The sequence below is a fragment of the Colobus angolensis genome, unplaced genomic scaffold (genome assembly GCF_000951035.1).
Source record: "Colobus angolensis palliatus isolate OR3802 unplaced genomic scaffold, Cang.pa_1.0 Scaffold26, whole genome shotgun sequence".
Classification (NCBI taxonomy): domain Eukaryota; kingdom Metazoa; phylum Chordata; class Mammalia; order Primates; family Cercopithecidae; genus Colobus; species Colobus angolensis.
In genome coordinates, this window is record NW_012115821.1 from 802,554 (window position 1) to 815,464 (window position 12,911).

General features: G+C 41.6%; 1 protein-coding gene across 4 annotated transcripts in view; it reads left to right on the forward strand.

Annotated features, from left to right (window-relative positions):
- Nucleotides 1–12,911, forward strand: part of FOXP1 (forkhead box P1) — a 658,747-nt gene that overhangs the window by 408,219 nt on the left and 237,617 nt on the right. For all 4 annotated transcript variants that reach the window (XM_011947141.1, XM_011947138.1, XM_011947142.1 and 1 more), the window contains one exon: nt 1,721–1,911. In XM_011947141.1, the coding sequence (XP_011802531.1) occupies nt 1,732–1,911 (180 nt within the window). In that variant the 5' untranslated portion in view covers nt 1,721–1,731. The remainder of the gene's footprint in view (nt 1–1,720; nt 1,912–12,911) is intronic.

The window sequence follows — 12,911 nt, forward strand, 5'->3', positions numbered from 1 at the left end:
TTTTTTTGAGACGGAGTCTCGCTCTGTAGCCCAGGCTGGAGTGCAGTGGCGTGATTTCGGCTCACTGCAAGCTCCGCCTCCCGGGTCCCGGTTCAAGCAATTTTCCTGCCTTAGTCTCCTGAGTAGCTGGGATTACAGGCACATACCACCATGCCCAGCTAATTTTTGTATTTTTAGTAGAGGCAGGGTTTTACCATATTGGCCAGGCTGGTCTTGAACTCCTGACCTGGTGATCTGCCCGCCTTGGCCTCCCAAAGTCCTGGGATTACAGGTGTGAGCCCGGCCCTAAGTTATATTTTCTAGCTACTCATTTTGCACCATTTTTCTTTTCTTTTTCTTTTCTTTTGTTTTGAGATGGAGTCTCGCCCTATCACCTAGGCTGGGTGCAATGGCGTGATCTTGGCTCACTGCAACCTCCACCCGCTGGGTTCAATCAGTTCTCATGCCTCAGCCTTCCGAGTAGCTGGGATTACAGGTGCCTGTCACCATGACTGGCTAATTTATTTTTTCTTTTCTTTTTTTGTACTTTTAGTAGAGACAGGGTTTCACTATGTTGGCCACACTGGTCTCGAACTCCTGACCTCAAGTGTTCCATCTGCCTCATCCTCCTAAAGTGCTGGGATTATAGACGTGAACCGCTGCCCCCAGGCCTATGTATTTTTTTTCTATTAGACTTTTAGTACCTTCGGCCAGGTGCCATGGCTCACGAGGCCTGTAATCCCAGCACTTTGGGAGGCCGAGGCGGGTGCATCACCTGAGGTCACGAGTTCAAAACCAGCCTGGCCAATATGATGAAACCCTGTCTCTACTAAAACTACAAAAATTAGCTGGGCATGGTGGTGGGCACCTGTAATCCCAGCTGCTTGGGAGGCTGAGGCAGGAGAATTGCTTGAGCCCAGGAGGCAGAGGCAGAGCAGAGATAGTGCCACTGCACTTCAGCCTGGGTGACAGCAAGGCCCTGTCTCAAAAAAAAAAAAAACATAGTGTAGTATCAACAAATAGTGCCTGCACATGTTAAAATTTAATGTTTATACCTAATATGCTCTATAGGATGACTTGCTGGTTTTTGAGCAAAGGAACCAGATAGAAGAAAAATTTAATCTTGGGCCGGGCACAGTGGCTGCAATCCCAGTACTTTGGGAGGCCGAGGCGGGTGGATCATGAGGTCAGGAATTCCAGACCAACCTGACCAACATGGTGAAATCCCTTTCTTTACTAAAAATACACAAAAAATTAGCCGGGCATGGTGGCATGCACCTGTAATCCTAGGTACTCAGAGGCTGAGGCAGGAGAATGTCTTGAACCCGGGAGGTGGAGGTTGCAGTGAGCCGAGATTGCACCAGTGCACTCCAGCCTGGGCGACAGAGCCAGACTCCATCTCAAAAAAAAAAAAAAAAAAAAAAAAAAAAAAAAAAAGAAAAGTTTAATCTTGAATTCTAGGTTTACCTACAAATACTAGTTTTTCTAAGGGTTTTATATATATATATATAATTTAAAACAATACTACTGAAACTTGAATTGGGATGATAGTTTCAAACCCAAAACTAGGGACCTGACCCGCTAATGAGGGGTAAGTTGAGTGAAAGAAAATGACAACTGTTTACAGATTTTGGCAACATTTAAACCAAGGCCCTTCTCCTTATGCACAACAACTGTTTTAACAGCTGCTTTTTTTTTCCTCCCCCCCACCCGCCCCCCATCTTGGAAATCCTTGTATCAGGTTTTTGAGTCATGATGCAAGAATCTGGGACTGAGACAAAAAGTAACGGTTCAGCCATCCAGAATGGGTCGGGCGGCAGCAACCACTTACTAGAGTGCGGCGGTCTTCGGGAGGGGCGGTCCAACGGAGAGACGCCGGCCGTGGACATCGGGGCAGCTGACCTCGCCCACGCCCAGCAGCAGCAGCAACAGGTACTGGGGCTTTGGAGTCCTGGGAGGGAGAGGGTGGTGGGTACGAATTTTACCGCTGAATTTTACGTTTAATCGCGATCTCACGATCAGCATTTTGTGCTCACCTGTCTGCCAATCTGTCATTCTGTCAGTGGCATCTCATAAACCATCGGCCCTCTAGGGGTCCCAGCAGTTGGCTTAAGAGACTAATTTTCAAGCCCTTGGGAGTTGGAAAGTCCTGCAGGTCCCCTTGTGGGGAACAGTCGCTGAGACGAAGATTGAGTGGACATGTGTCAGCCTAACCTTTCCCCGTTTTGAATAAAATTATTCTTTGGAGAAATGGTTCCCACTGCTTTCATGCAAAAATAAAAATTAAACGATAAACAGGCTTAAGCCTGTGAAGAAGGAAATAAGAGCTAAGGAATAAAAGAGAGAAGAAGAGTAGGTGAGTAAGGAGAGTTGAAATAAATACATAGAAATACAGGCAGAAATGCTGAGATAACAGCCAAAACATGTAGAACATGGGCATCACTGTAGGAAGCTGCTTTCCTCTACCTGTAGGATTTGGGGGTTTAGGGTATTTACATATGTTCCCTGTATTCATGCAGCAGTGGGTTTGTGGCTAAGTCTTACTGCTTTGAGTTATCTCTTATTGGCACCTCCCCAAAATGTACGTAAGTTGGGGTATACTCATTCCTGTTAGTTATACCTTTTACAGGTATGGAACTGGGTACCTGTGAGTGACTGGTAAAATATTTCCAGATGGTACAGGTGACCCAAGAAATGGTGTTTTCTTGTCAAAGTGTTGATAAAAATTCAAATAAGTAAACGGCATTTGCTTGAAGACTGGCTTTGGTTTTCTAGCCTGTCTCGGAATCAGGAAATATTATTAGGATTTGTTAATGATAATAGATGGTTTATGACCTGTTTTGTTCTCAATTTACTTATTAATAACATAGTTATGATGCCACTCAGAAACAGGTGAATTAAAAAGAATGCAGTATCTTTGGGCCTTCCTGAAAGCTACAGTAACTTTTGTGGGGAGGAAGAAGATAGGGACAAAGTGCTTCTCAAACCATTTTCTTGGAATCTGTGTCAGAGAAGCTAAGCTTATGTTTGGGTTGCAACTTTGAGACAAGCTCTAAACCATGTTTGTTTTCTCCTTGCGAAGAGTTGAGTAAGGAATGATTAGGTTGTTAGCTCCTTACAAGGTGGTGGAACCAACATCAGACTGTGGAACCTGTTGGGAGAAAGATGCAACAAAGCGAAAGAAAGGAAAAGTAACAGACCAGCAAAAGTCTTAATTCAGAGGACTTCCTGCAAGTGATTTGATCTGTCTTTCATTGGCAGCCCAAACCCGTTTATGCCTACACCACGAGCTCACTTCAGATGGAATTTGTGATGTTCGTTGTGTATAAACTTTGTGCATTTAAGTTAGTGCAGATGGCCAAATTCCAACCAGTGAGGTTGTTAGCGAAACCGCGCAGTAGATAGTAAAAGGGTCTCCATGTATTTGTGCTAGTACATGTTCATGTGATGTTCTCAGCCATTTTATTCAGAATAGTTAATGTTTTTGAATGACATCTTCTATGCCCTTACCAGACGAGTGTCAAGATTGACTATTTCTTTATGAAGCACGTGAGCACTTGAGATGGGGCTACTGACTGGTGTGGTGATACTAAATAATTAGTATTTAGATTACATTAATTAAATAAATGGGAAATTAACTTCTGATTTTTATTTGAGGAGCTAAAAATCATTCAGGATCTCCAAAAAACTTTACATATAAACCATCAAAACATGTGGTTTACATATAAACCCAAAACTCGCATGCGTGCACACACACAATAGCAGTAACAAATTGGCTACATAGAATAAAATTATAAAAGCCTACTTCACCAACATCTTCCTTAAAAAGTATCAGTTGCAAATGTATTTATCCACATCTTCCTTTGGCCATGACCACTTTGGAAAATTTGTTGTTACTGGTTATTAATACAAAGGTCAAGAAATGTTTTATGATTAGACTTTTATACTGTTTTGAAATGATTTTATGACAGTTTTTTCTCCGTATGCCGTTGACAAGTTTTGGGAAGAAACAAAGCAGTGGGGTCTATCATTGTGGCTAAAACCCCCTGTATTGTGGTTAGCAAAGCCTTTTGAGGTCTTTTAAAATGTGACATTGACAGCTGTTCAACTCCTCTAAGTATATGATAAGGCTCTTAACAGGTTGTTGGGGAAAAGGGAAATCTGTAGATGAAATAAGAAAAACTACAGGACTGAAAATATTTCTACAGGACTAGAGTTATCAGAGTTTTCTTCTGGACTGAAAACTGCAACAATTAGACAGTTTGGAGAAGTGTGAGCATTCTACAATGGACTAGGGTTGTTTTCATCATTTTTATTCTACAGGTTTTTACTTGAAGTGAGAATACCAGCAGTGAGAAAATCACAGCCATGCTGAATTCATTACTGCGGTAGTCACACAAAACCACGGATAAAATTTCAATAACTGCAGGCCACAGTTGAGTAAACAGTTGCACTGAAATTTAATTCCTGTTGACTTTTCCCCCATTCCTCGCCAGGGGCACATTCAGATTCCGTAGTACAAAGACAACAGGGGTTACAGCTTTGATTAATGTAGGACAGTGGAAGAGAATTAGAACTGTAAAATATGTTAGAAGTCCATGGAACACGAAGATCTAGCTTAAAAGGGCCTGGCATAAAAACGAGTTAATTATGCTGTGTTATTATATTGAATGTTGGAGGATTTTCCAGTTGCACCAATACCATCATTGAGGATATGGGGAGAGTTTTTACTTAGTGCCGCGATTTAAAATAAATAAACGCAAACCTTTCCATGTTTGCTCCATATTATCAAAGATAATTACAAATTACAGCAAATGCCCTTTTCAGGACGGGAGGGCCCTGACAAAGATTCACTATGGAGTGCACTAGTTCCATAGTGAGTTTTGTTTATAGGTTGACTTAATTGCATTCAAATGGCATTGTCATTTCTAAAAATTAGTTGACAACCTAGAGAAATGGGGCAAATCTGGCTTTTCCATCTTCTTTTGAAAAATTAGAATATCTGGTAACCTTGGGCTGATAGTCCCACAAGGGCAACAATTGTTGGGAGATGAATTGCTATTGAAGACAGGGAGCCCTCCAGCCTGCTCTCATTCCCACCAGCAGCATTGCTCATTTATGCCTCTAGGTAGTGGAGTTGGCAATTCTGGGCTGGAAGGTAGACTCATCACTCAGAACCCATCAGCCCAAGAGAGGTGCTGCCATTAGCTGGTAGAGCCTGCCAACACACTCACAAACTGTCTTCCTTCCTGAAAACTAAATGTATTATCTCTGTAATGTTTCAACTCTATTTATGTCTGGGCCATGAAACTATTATAACAATAGTTTTCTAATAATATAATTTGATAGAGTTTCTGAACATTTTCTTTTATCCATTGAGTAATTCTTTACCCGATACATAACTGCTTTTTATTTCCTATTATGCCTGCACCATTTCTATGTCTGTAAAAGTTGTATTGGATGTGCACTACTCCATTATGAAACTCAGCAACAAATACTATTAGCAATTACTAAAGTTTTTTTTTCTTAAAGAAAGGATTTTAAAATGTCCAGAACAATTTCATAAACTGTGTGGATTAATGCATTTTAAAAGTCTTGAATTTTAGAAAGCAGAATTTTATTTCCATATTGCTGCAAATGAGAGCTGTTTCAGATAAGCATATTACATAGAGCATAATGTTTAGAAGTTTCTCCATATACAGCATATGCTGTCAGGTCAATTAACAGAATGCATTCTAGAAAATGTTTATTCAATAAAAATGAATAGCTGTTAAATAAAACAGCTATTTCTTAACAACATTCCATTTAATGATGAGGTTTTTGTGGGGTTTCTTTCTTTCCTTTTTTTTTTTTTTTTTTTTTTTTTTTTGGTACTATCTTTCAGTCATCCAGGCTGGAGTTCAGTATAGAGAGAGCTTTGGTTGCTGCAATTTTGAGGTGTGGCTATCATTTTATATGAAGAGAGCAGTTTAGAGGGAATCTGTGAGAAAAAACTTAAGACATGCTGTATTTGGAATTTGAACATGTATTATTTAGAGAGTGTGGATAAGCAAAGTGTTTACTTCCCATGGCTTCTTTCTTTGACATCTGGTTTAAGGTGTTGGGTCTTGTGGCCCAGAAGACTGTGTATGTTTTAAGTTAACAATGTAAAAGAAGGAGAGAAAATGTGAAATGACTAGTAAGCAGGTGGGAACGATAGATAGGAAATTCTCTTGAAAAAGAAGGGGAGTAAAGAGGACCCATCAGGTTGAATTTTTCCAATGAGCCATTGAAGGAGGTCAAAGATTAGTCACTTCCCAGAACACAAGAAGATCAGAGAAATGGGTGGGACTCAGGCAAAGAGTCTAGTTATGTACATTCAAAGGGATGTAGAGGTCAGCTGTGGTGGCTCACGCCTGTAATCTCAGCACTTTGGGAGGCCGGGGCAGGCTGATCACTTGAGGCCAGGAGTTGGAGACCAGCCTGGCCAACATGGCAAAACTCTGTCTCTACTAAAAATAGAAACATTAGCTGGGCATGATGGTGCACAACTGTAGTCCCAGCTACTCAGGAGGCTGAGGCAGGAGAATCACTTGAACCTGGGAGGCAGAGGTTGCAGTGAGCCAAGATTGCGCCACTGCGCTCCAGCCTGGGCGACAAAGTGAGAGTCTGTCTCAAGTAAATAAATAAACAACAGCAACAACAAAACAAAGGGGATGTAGAAAATACAGTACCGGAGGAACCTGGGAGAATCAGGAATTGAAATCTCAGGGTCCTCTGAACATGGGAAATGGTAGTAGAGGGACCATAGTGTCAGTGTTTTAAGTTTAACTTTTTTTGTTTCAGCTTAAATAAATATACAAGCAGGCTGCATGCAGTGTCTCATGCCTGTAATCCCACAATTTTGGGAGGGCAAGCCGGGCAGATTGCTTGAGCTCAGGAGTTTGAGACTAGCCTGGGCAACATGGCAAAACCTCGTCTCTACAAAAAATACAAAAGTTATCTAGGGATGATGGCACATGCCTGTGGTCCCAGCTACTTATGAGGCTGAGGTGGGAGGATCCGTTGAGCATGGGAGGTTGAGGCTGCAGTGAGCTGAGATCTTGCCACTGCACTCCAGCCTGGGCTGGGTGACAGATTGAGACCCTGTGTCGAAAAACAAAAATATAAAAGCAAATGAAATTTCTTCTCTTTACATTCAAAATGGCAAAATGCATCCCTTCATTAGTTATTGTTAGTGAAATTGCTGGTGGATATTGAGTCGAAGAAGAAAGCTGTGCCGCAAACATTTCCAGCTTTTTTTTTTTTTTTTTTTTTGAGACGGAGTCTCGCTCTGTCGCCCAGGCTGGAGTGCAGTGGCCGGATCTCAGCTCACTGCAAGCTCCCCCTCCCGGGTTTACGCCATTCTCCTGCCTCAGCCTCTGGGTAGCTGGGACTACAGGCGCCCGACACCACGCCCGGCTAGTTTTTTTTATTTTTTTAGTAGAGATGGGGTTTCACCGTGTTAGCCAGGATGGTCTCGATCTCCTGACCTCATGATCCGCCCGTCTCGGCCTCCCAAAGTGCTGGGATTACAGGCTTGAGCCACCGCGCCCGGCCGTTTCCAGCTTTTTAATTGCCTCTGAGAAACAGTGCCTGCAAGAAATAGCTGTTGGTGTCTGTACTGGATTAAGCATCACTGCATGAAGGTGCTTATTGCATCTCATTCTTTGCATCTCATTTTTACCCATAGGCCTCTGGGGCACCATATTAAAATTCCAGAGGCCATTCCTGGCCTTGTTTCATACCTTATGGAAAATGACGCAAGTTATATGGTATGGATCTATAGGTGTAAAGACTGGGTAGCAATGGCTGGGTTGGCCATACCATTCTACCACTTTTTTCTTTGAAAAAGGTGGCTTATGAACTTTATTAGGAATGCCCTCAAGTAGCCTTTCCCATTGTAACTGCTGGAGACTGTGTCTGAAAGGAGGGTCTCTTGATGCTGACAGGGAAAAGCTGGTCAGCACCTCTGTGTCCTAGAAGGGGAACTTCCAGGAAAGGGGCAGAGAAGAAGGTATTATTAGTATTTATTGAATGCCTTAATGGGGCCGAGTACTGTGCTGGGGGCTAGCACCTTCCCTTGCTGGTAGGTAAAAACCCAGCTGTAATTCTAAAGGAATTGCTATGCTGAGATATAATTTTATTGAAGATGTTGCAGTAGTTCAAGTAATGTGGAAAGTATTGATGGTCAAAAATATTTTGTGTAGGAATGAATGCCACCAAAATGTTAGTGATAACCATAGAAACAGACTGAAACAAAACTGAGACAGGAATTCAGATAATTCTGACAAATAAAGACAAAGCAGCCACAACACTGACCCCCCACATTGTCTTAATTCCCTTTGTGGCTGTTTCTAGAAAAGGCATATTTCACCCTGAATGCTAAATATAGTTCTCTACTCTGTTAGTTTAGACCTGCCTTCCATCAAAATATTGTTGTCAAAGATTTACGTAACTTGTGATGTGAGACTTGTATGAAATTCTTTCAAGTTTTAATTACTAAACAGTTGTGTGTCATTAATCTCTCCATTGAAAATTAAAATGGCACGAGAAGCAAAAGAAGAAAAAAGACCCATAACATAGGAGAATGTGGTAATAGAAAGCCAGGTGCCACATTTCATTATGAGTGAAGTGTACCCTCTTGACTTCAAGAGAAAGCTTTGCCACTTTGAAAAGGTAATTTTAAGCCCTGACCTGTGAGCTAATAAAAATAATCATAAAAAAAGAACGCCCTATCTCTTGTCTACTCACAAATCTGTTTTTGAACTTTCAGGAGGTATGACTTTAATGGTAATTTGTTGACAGATTAGTTTCAGTGATTGTGAAGAGTTTGTTTTTGCAAAACTGGCAGGTCCTATCTGTTCTCTGAAGGCAAGGAACCTACTTTGCTGTTTTGCAATGGCTTGCGTTTATTGACAACTAGCGCTGAGCAGGCAGAATTGGAATGTTTATATAATGTAAACCTATAGCTCGCCTGATGGAGTCTAGCGTACTTTTAGGTAGTGCATAGATTACTTGATAAAAAGGGTTACAAGGTGACTGCTTTTATGACAAAGAAGAATAGCAATATAAATGCCAGTGGTACACTGAGCCACAAGAAGGAAGTTTATGTAGGGAATTGAACTCCATGTTAGAAAGTTTCTTTTCATCACTTTGTCTTTGAACTCAAATCTATTGTAATTATGAAGTGTTACTTGTAACATTCCAGAGACCCTTTGCTAAATACTCTGTTTGATTTGATTCATAGAAATACAGCCACATTATCTCCCCTCCCCCCGACGAAAAAATGTCGTGAAGAGTTTCCCATACTGACCTTGTCTCAGCTTTGTTGCAAGTGGGCTAATAAGTGAGCTCCACTAGAAAACAGCTGCAATTTATTTCTTTGATCGTTTGCAATTCTTTGATTTCACTTTTTTATTTCTTTTTTTGAGACAGGGTCTAGCTCAGTCACCCAGGTTAGAGTACAGGGTTGCGATTGTGGCTTGACCTCCCCAGGCTCAAACGATTTTCCCACCATCAGGCTCCTGAGTTGCTGGTACGACAGGCCAGCTATTTTTTGTTGTTGTTGTTCTGTTTTTTGTTTGTTTGTTTGTTTTCCTGTAGAGATACGGGTCTCACTATATTGCCTAGGCTGGTCTTGAACTCCTGGGCTCAAGGGATCCTCCTACCTCAGCCTCCCAAAGTGCCAGGATTACAGTCATGTGCCACCACACCCAGCCTCATTTAACTGTTATTTATTGAGCCTCAGTATGTGGAAGAAAATGGGAGTGGAGGGGGAACTGATATGTTAGGTGCTAGGAAAAAGTGGGAGAATAACTTAGAGTTTACTTAGCTAGAGCCTGAAGAATAACTATGGAGGCAATAGAAAGATGGTGAAAAGGCAGATGGGGTTCAGCTTATGGGAGGCTTCCTTTTTTTTTTTTTTTTTTTTTTTGGAGACGGAGTCTCGCTCTATCGCCCAGGCTGGAGTGCAGTGGCCGGATCTCAGCTCACTGCAAGCTCCGCCTCCTGGGTTTACGCCATTCTCCTGCCTCAGCCTCCCGAGTAGCTGGGACTACAGGCGCCCGCCACCTCACCCGGCTAGTTTTTTTGTATTTTTTAGTAGAGACGGGGTTTCACGGTGTTAGCCAGGATGGTCTCGATCTCCTTACCTCGTGATCCACCCGTCTCGGCCTCCCAAAGTGCTGGGATTACAGGCTTGAGCCACCGCGCCCGGCCGGGAGGCTTCTAAGTAGAGAAGAAAGGTCATATGAGAGGGGGTGTATTAAAAGTAAATGAGAAGGTTGAACCTAGCTGGGTTAGAAGGGAAGAAATCCCAGAGAGATGAGGGGCCATGACAGTGTTACTGCAGTTGGTCTGACATTTAGTAATGGGCCACTAACGTTGGCCCCAGTGAATTGAGGGCGCCCTGTTGTTGATCCCTCCTGGCTTCTTGAACATCTCCTCCTCCATCTGAATGCCTGAGTGAAGTTCCATCAGGGAATGGGGGCTGAGATCACTGTCCTCATTCCCTGGTACTTCCGCAGCACGCAGCATAGTACCTGATGTAGGGCAGTTCTTTGACAGACTATTTATGAATGAGTGAAACAGAAAGAGAAAGGAGGGACTGGATAAGAAGTGATTGTTGAGGAGAATGTTGGGAAACCAGCAGGACCTTTTGAATTTACGAGGTATGCAAATACCAAGGAGTCGGAGTTACCAATGATGAGTCAGGATGTTCCATCTTAATGACTGGCAAAATGGGGGCACCGTGAAACAGAAAAGAGAGGGGCATGGGGAAGAACCTGAACTCCTTTCTTAGCTGCCACTTAGAGGTTAAGAACTTATAATAAAGGATAGGATTATTTTGAAAAAATCATTTTTTAAAAAGACTTTTTTTATAAAGACATTCTGTGTAGCTAAAAGTCACTATTTTGATTGCATATGTTTATTTGCGTTGAAATTATCAAGTATTTTCCATTTAGCCTTTGACAGTTACTAATGAGTACATCTTCCAAAAGTCACATGGGAAGTACTGATAAACTGCTAGTGCTCCTAGTGATCATGGAATGGGCTTATCTCTTGGAGAGAACAAAACTACGAAGTTAGATCTTTGATAAAGTCTTTGTTCCATGTTGACACAAGCCTCTTAGAATGAATTTGTTTTTAAGGTGGTGGGGGGGTGTATGTTGTGTTTCTTTTGTTGGAAAAGTACAATGTGCAATTATTAAACAGCTAGTGCTATTGGAAGACTCATTTAGGAGGTATAGATTAAACTGCCTGGGGACATAAAGGCCCAGTCTTCTTTGTGTATTTAAATTGAGCCATGCCCAGAGAGCAAAGGCGGGAAGCAAGCTCTGTTTTTCTCTTTAGTCCTTCCATGTGGACCTTTTGCAGGATCTTCTACGTAAACTGATAGTGCAGATACCAACTGTGGAGGGTATTGGATTTTTTTTTTTAAGATTGGCAACCCTGCGTTCCCCTTGAATTAACTATTTTATCACTATTGTTAGACAGCTCCTTTTTGACTGTACCAAAAATAAAATGAACTTCCTAACAGATTCATCTTCAGCAAAGTTTCTTCAGGTAGACCATTAATTTCAGAATTTATTATCCACACAAACACAACTGAGTTTTCAGTATCACAGCCACTTATTGAAAGAGACAAACTGTCCGGGCACAATGGCTCACGCCTATAATCCCCTTTGGAGGCCAAGGCGGGCGGATCACCTGAGGTCAGGAGTTTGAAACCAGCCTAGCCAACATGGCGAAACCCTGTCTCTACTAAAAGTACAAAAATTAGCCGGGTGTGGTGGCGTGCGCCTGTAAATTCAGGAGGCTGAGGCAGGAGAATCACTTGAACCCGGGAGGCGGAGGTTGCAGTGAGCCGAGATTGTGCCACTGCACTCCTGCCTGGGCTACAAGAGCAAGAGTCTGTCTCAAAAAAAAAAAAAAGAAAGAAAGAAAAAAAAAAAAGAGGCAGAGCATCCACTGATCCTAAATTCATGTTTTTATCACATTACCTTGTCTCGTCTTCAACTTCTGTCTCTCCACATTGAAGGGAAGGTGACATGATGTCTTCTTAGTCATTCAAATCCAATAACTTTTAATCTGAAGGTTAAGTAGTGAGATATAAACTAAGAGATGATAATATCAATTTTATGTTCACTGAAGGGCACAATATACCTCTTCCTAGTAGAGGGAAAATTGTGCGTAAAATGTCTTCTGCTTTTCAACAGCAGAGTCATGCCTCTCAGAGCCAAAGGAAGGAATATTTTTGGAAAAAATTAATAAAATAAGAGTTAACATCCTAAAGCAGGACAAAAGTGACTTTTTATTATTATAATTATTAAGTTTTAATTTTTCAGGGCCACATGATACAAAGTAGTTGTCTTTATCGCCTCCTGTATTGACTCTTGATATACCCTTGACAAACTCAACAACCTTTTACAAGGTTAAAGACTGATAGAGAATGACATAATGCTCATTCTTTCCTGACTATTTTTAGTCCTAATGTGTATGATAAATAATACTGTGATAATATTGCTTACCTTCCCTCATTTTTTTCTTCTATGGGTGATATTTCCATTTCAACTCAGTAGGAATTCCACATCCGAAAGCATTAAGTGAAAATGCATTTACAATGTGTGTTTTTATGATGATATTCTGATTTTTCTCATTCAATTTCTATTTCTTATAAACACAAAGTTTTGTGCTGTGTGCTATGTATACATATCATGTGTATTTATATACACTTACTGTATCATTAGTAGTTTTTTGGTTTTTTGAGATGGGGTTTCACTCTTGTCGGCCAGGCTAGAGTGCAGTGGTGTGATCTCAGCTCACTGCAGCCTTCACCTCCCAGGTTCAAGTGATTCTCCTGCCTCAGCTTCCCTAGTAGCTGGGATTTCAGACATGTGCCACCATGCCCA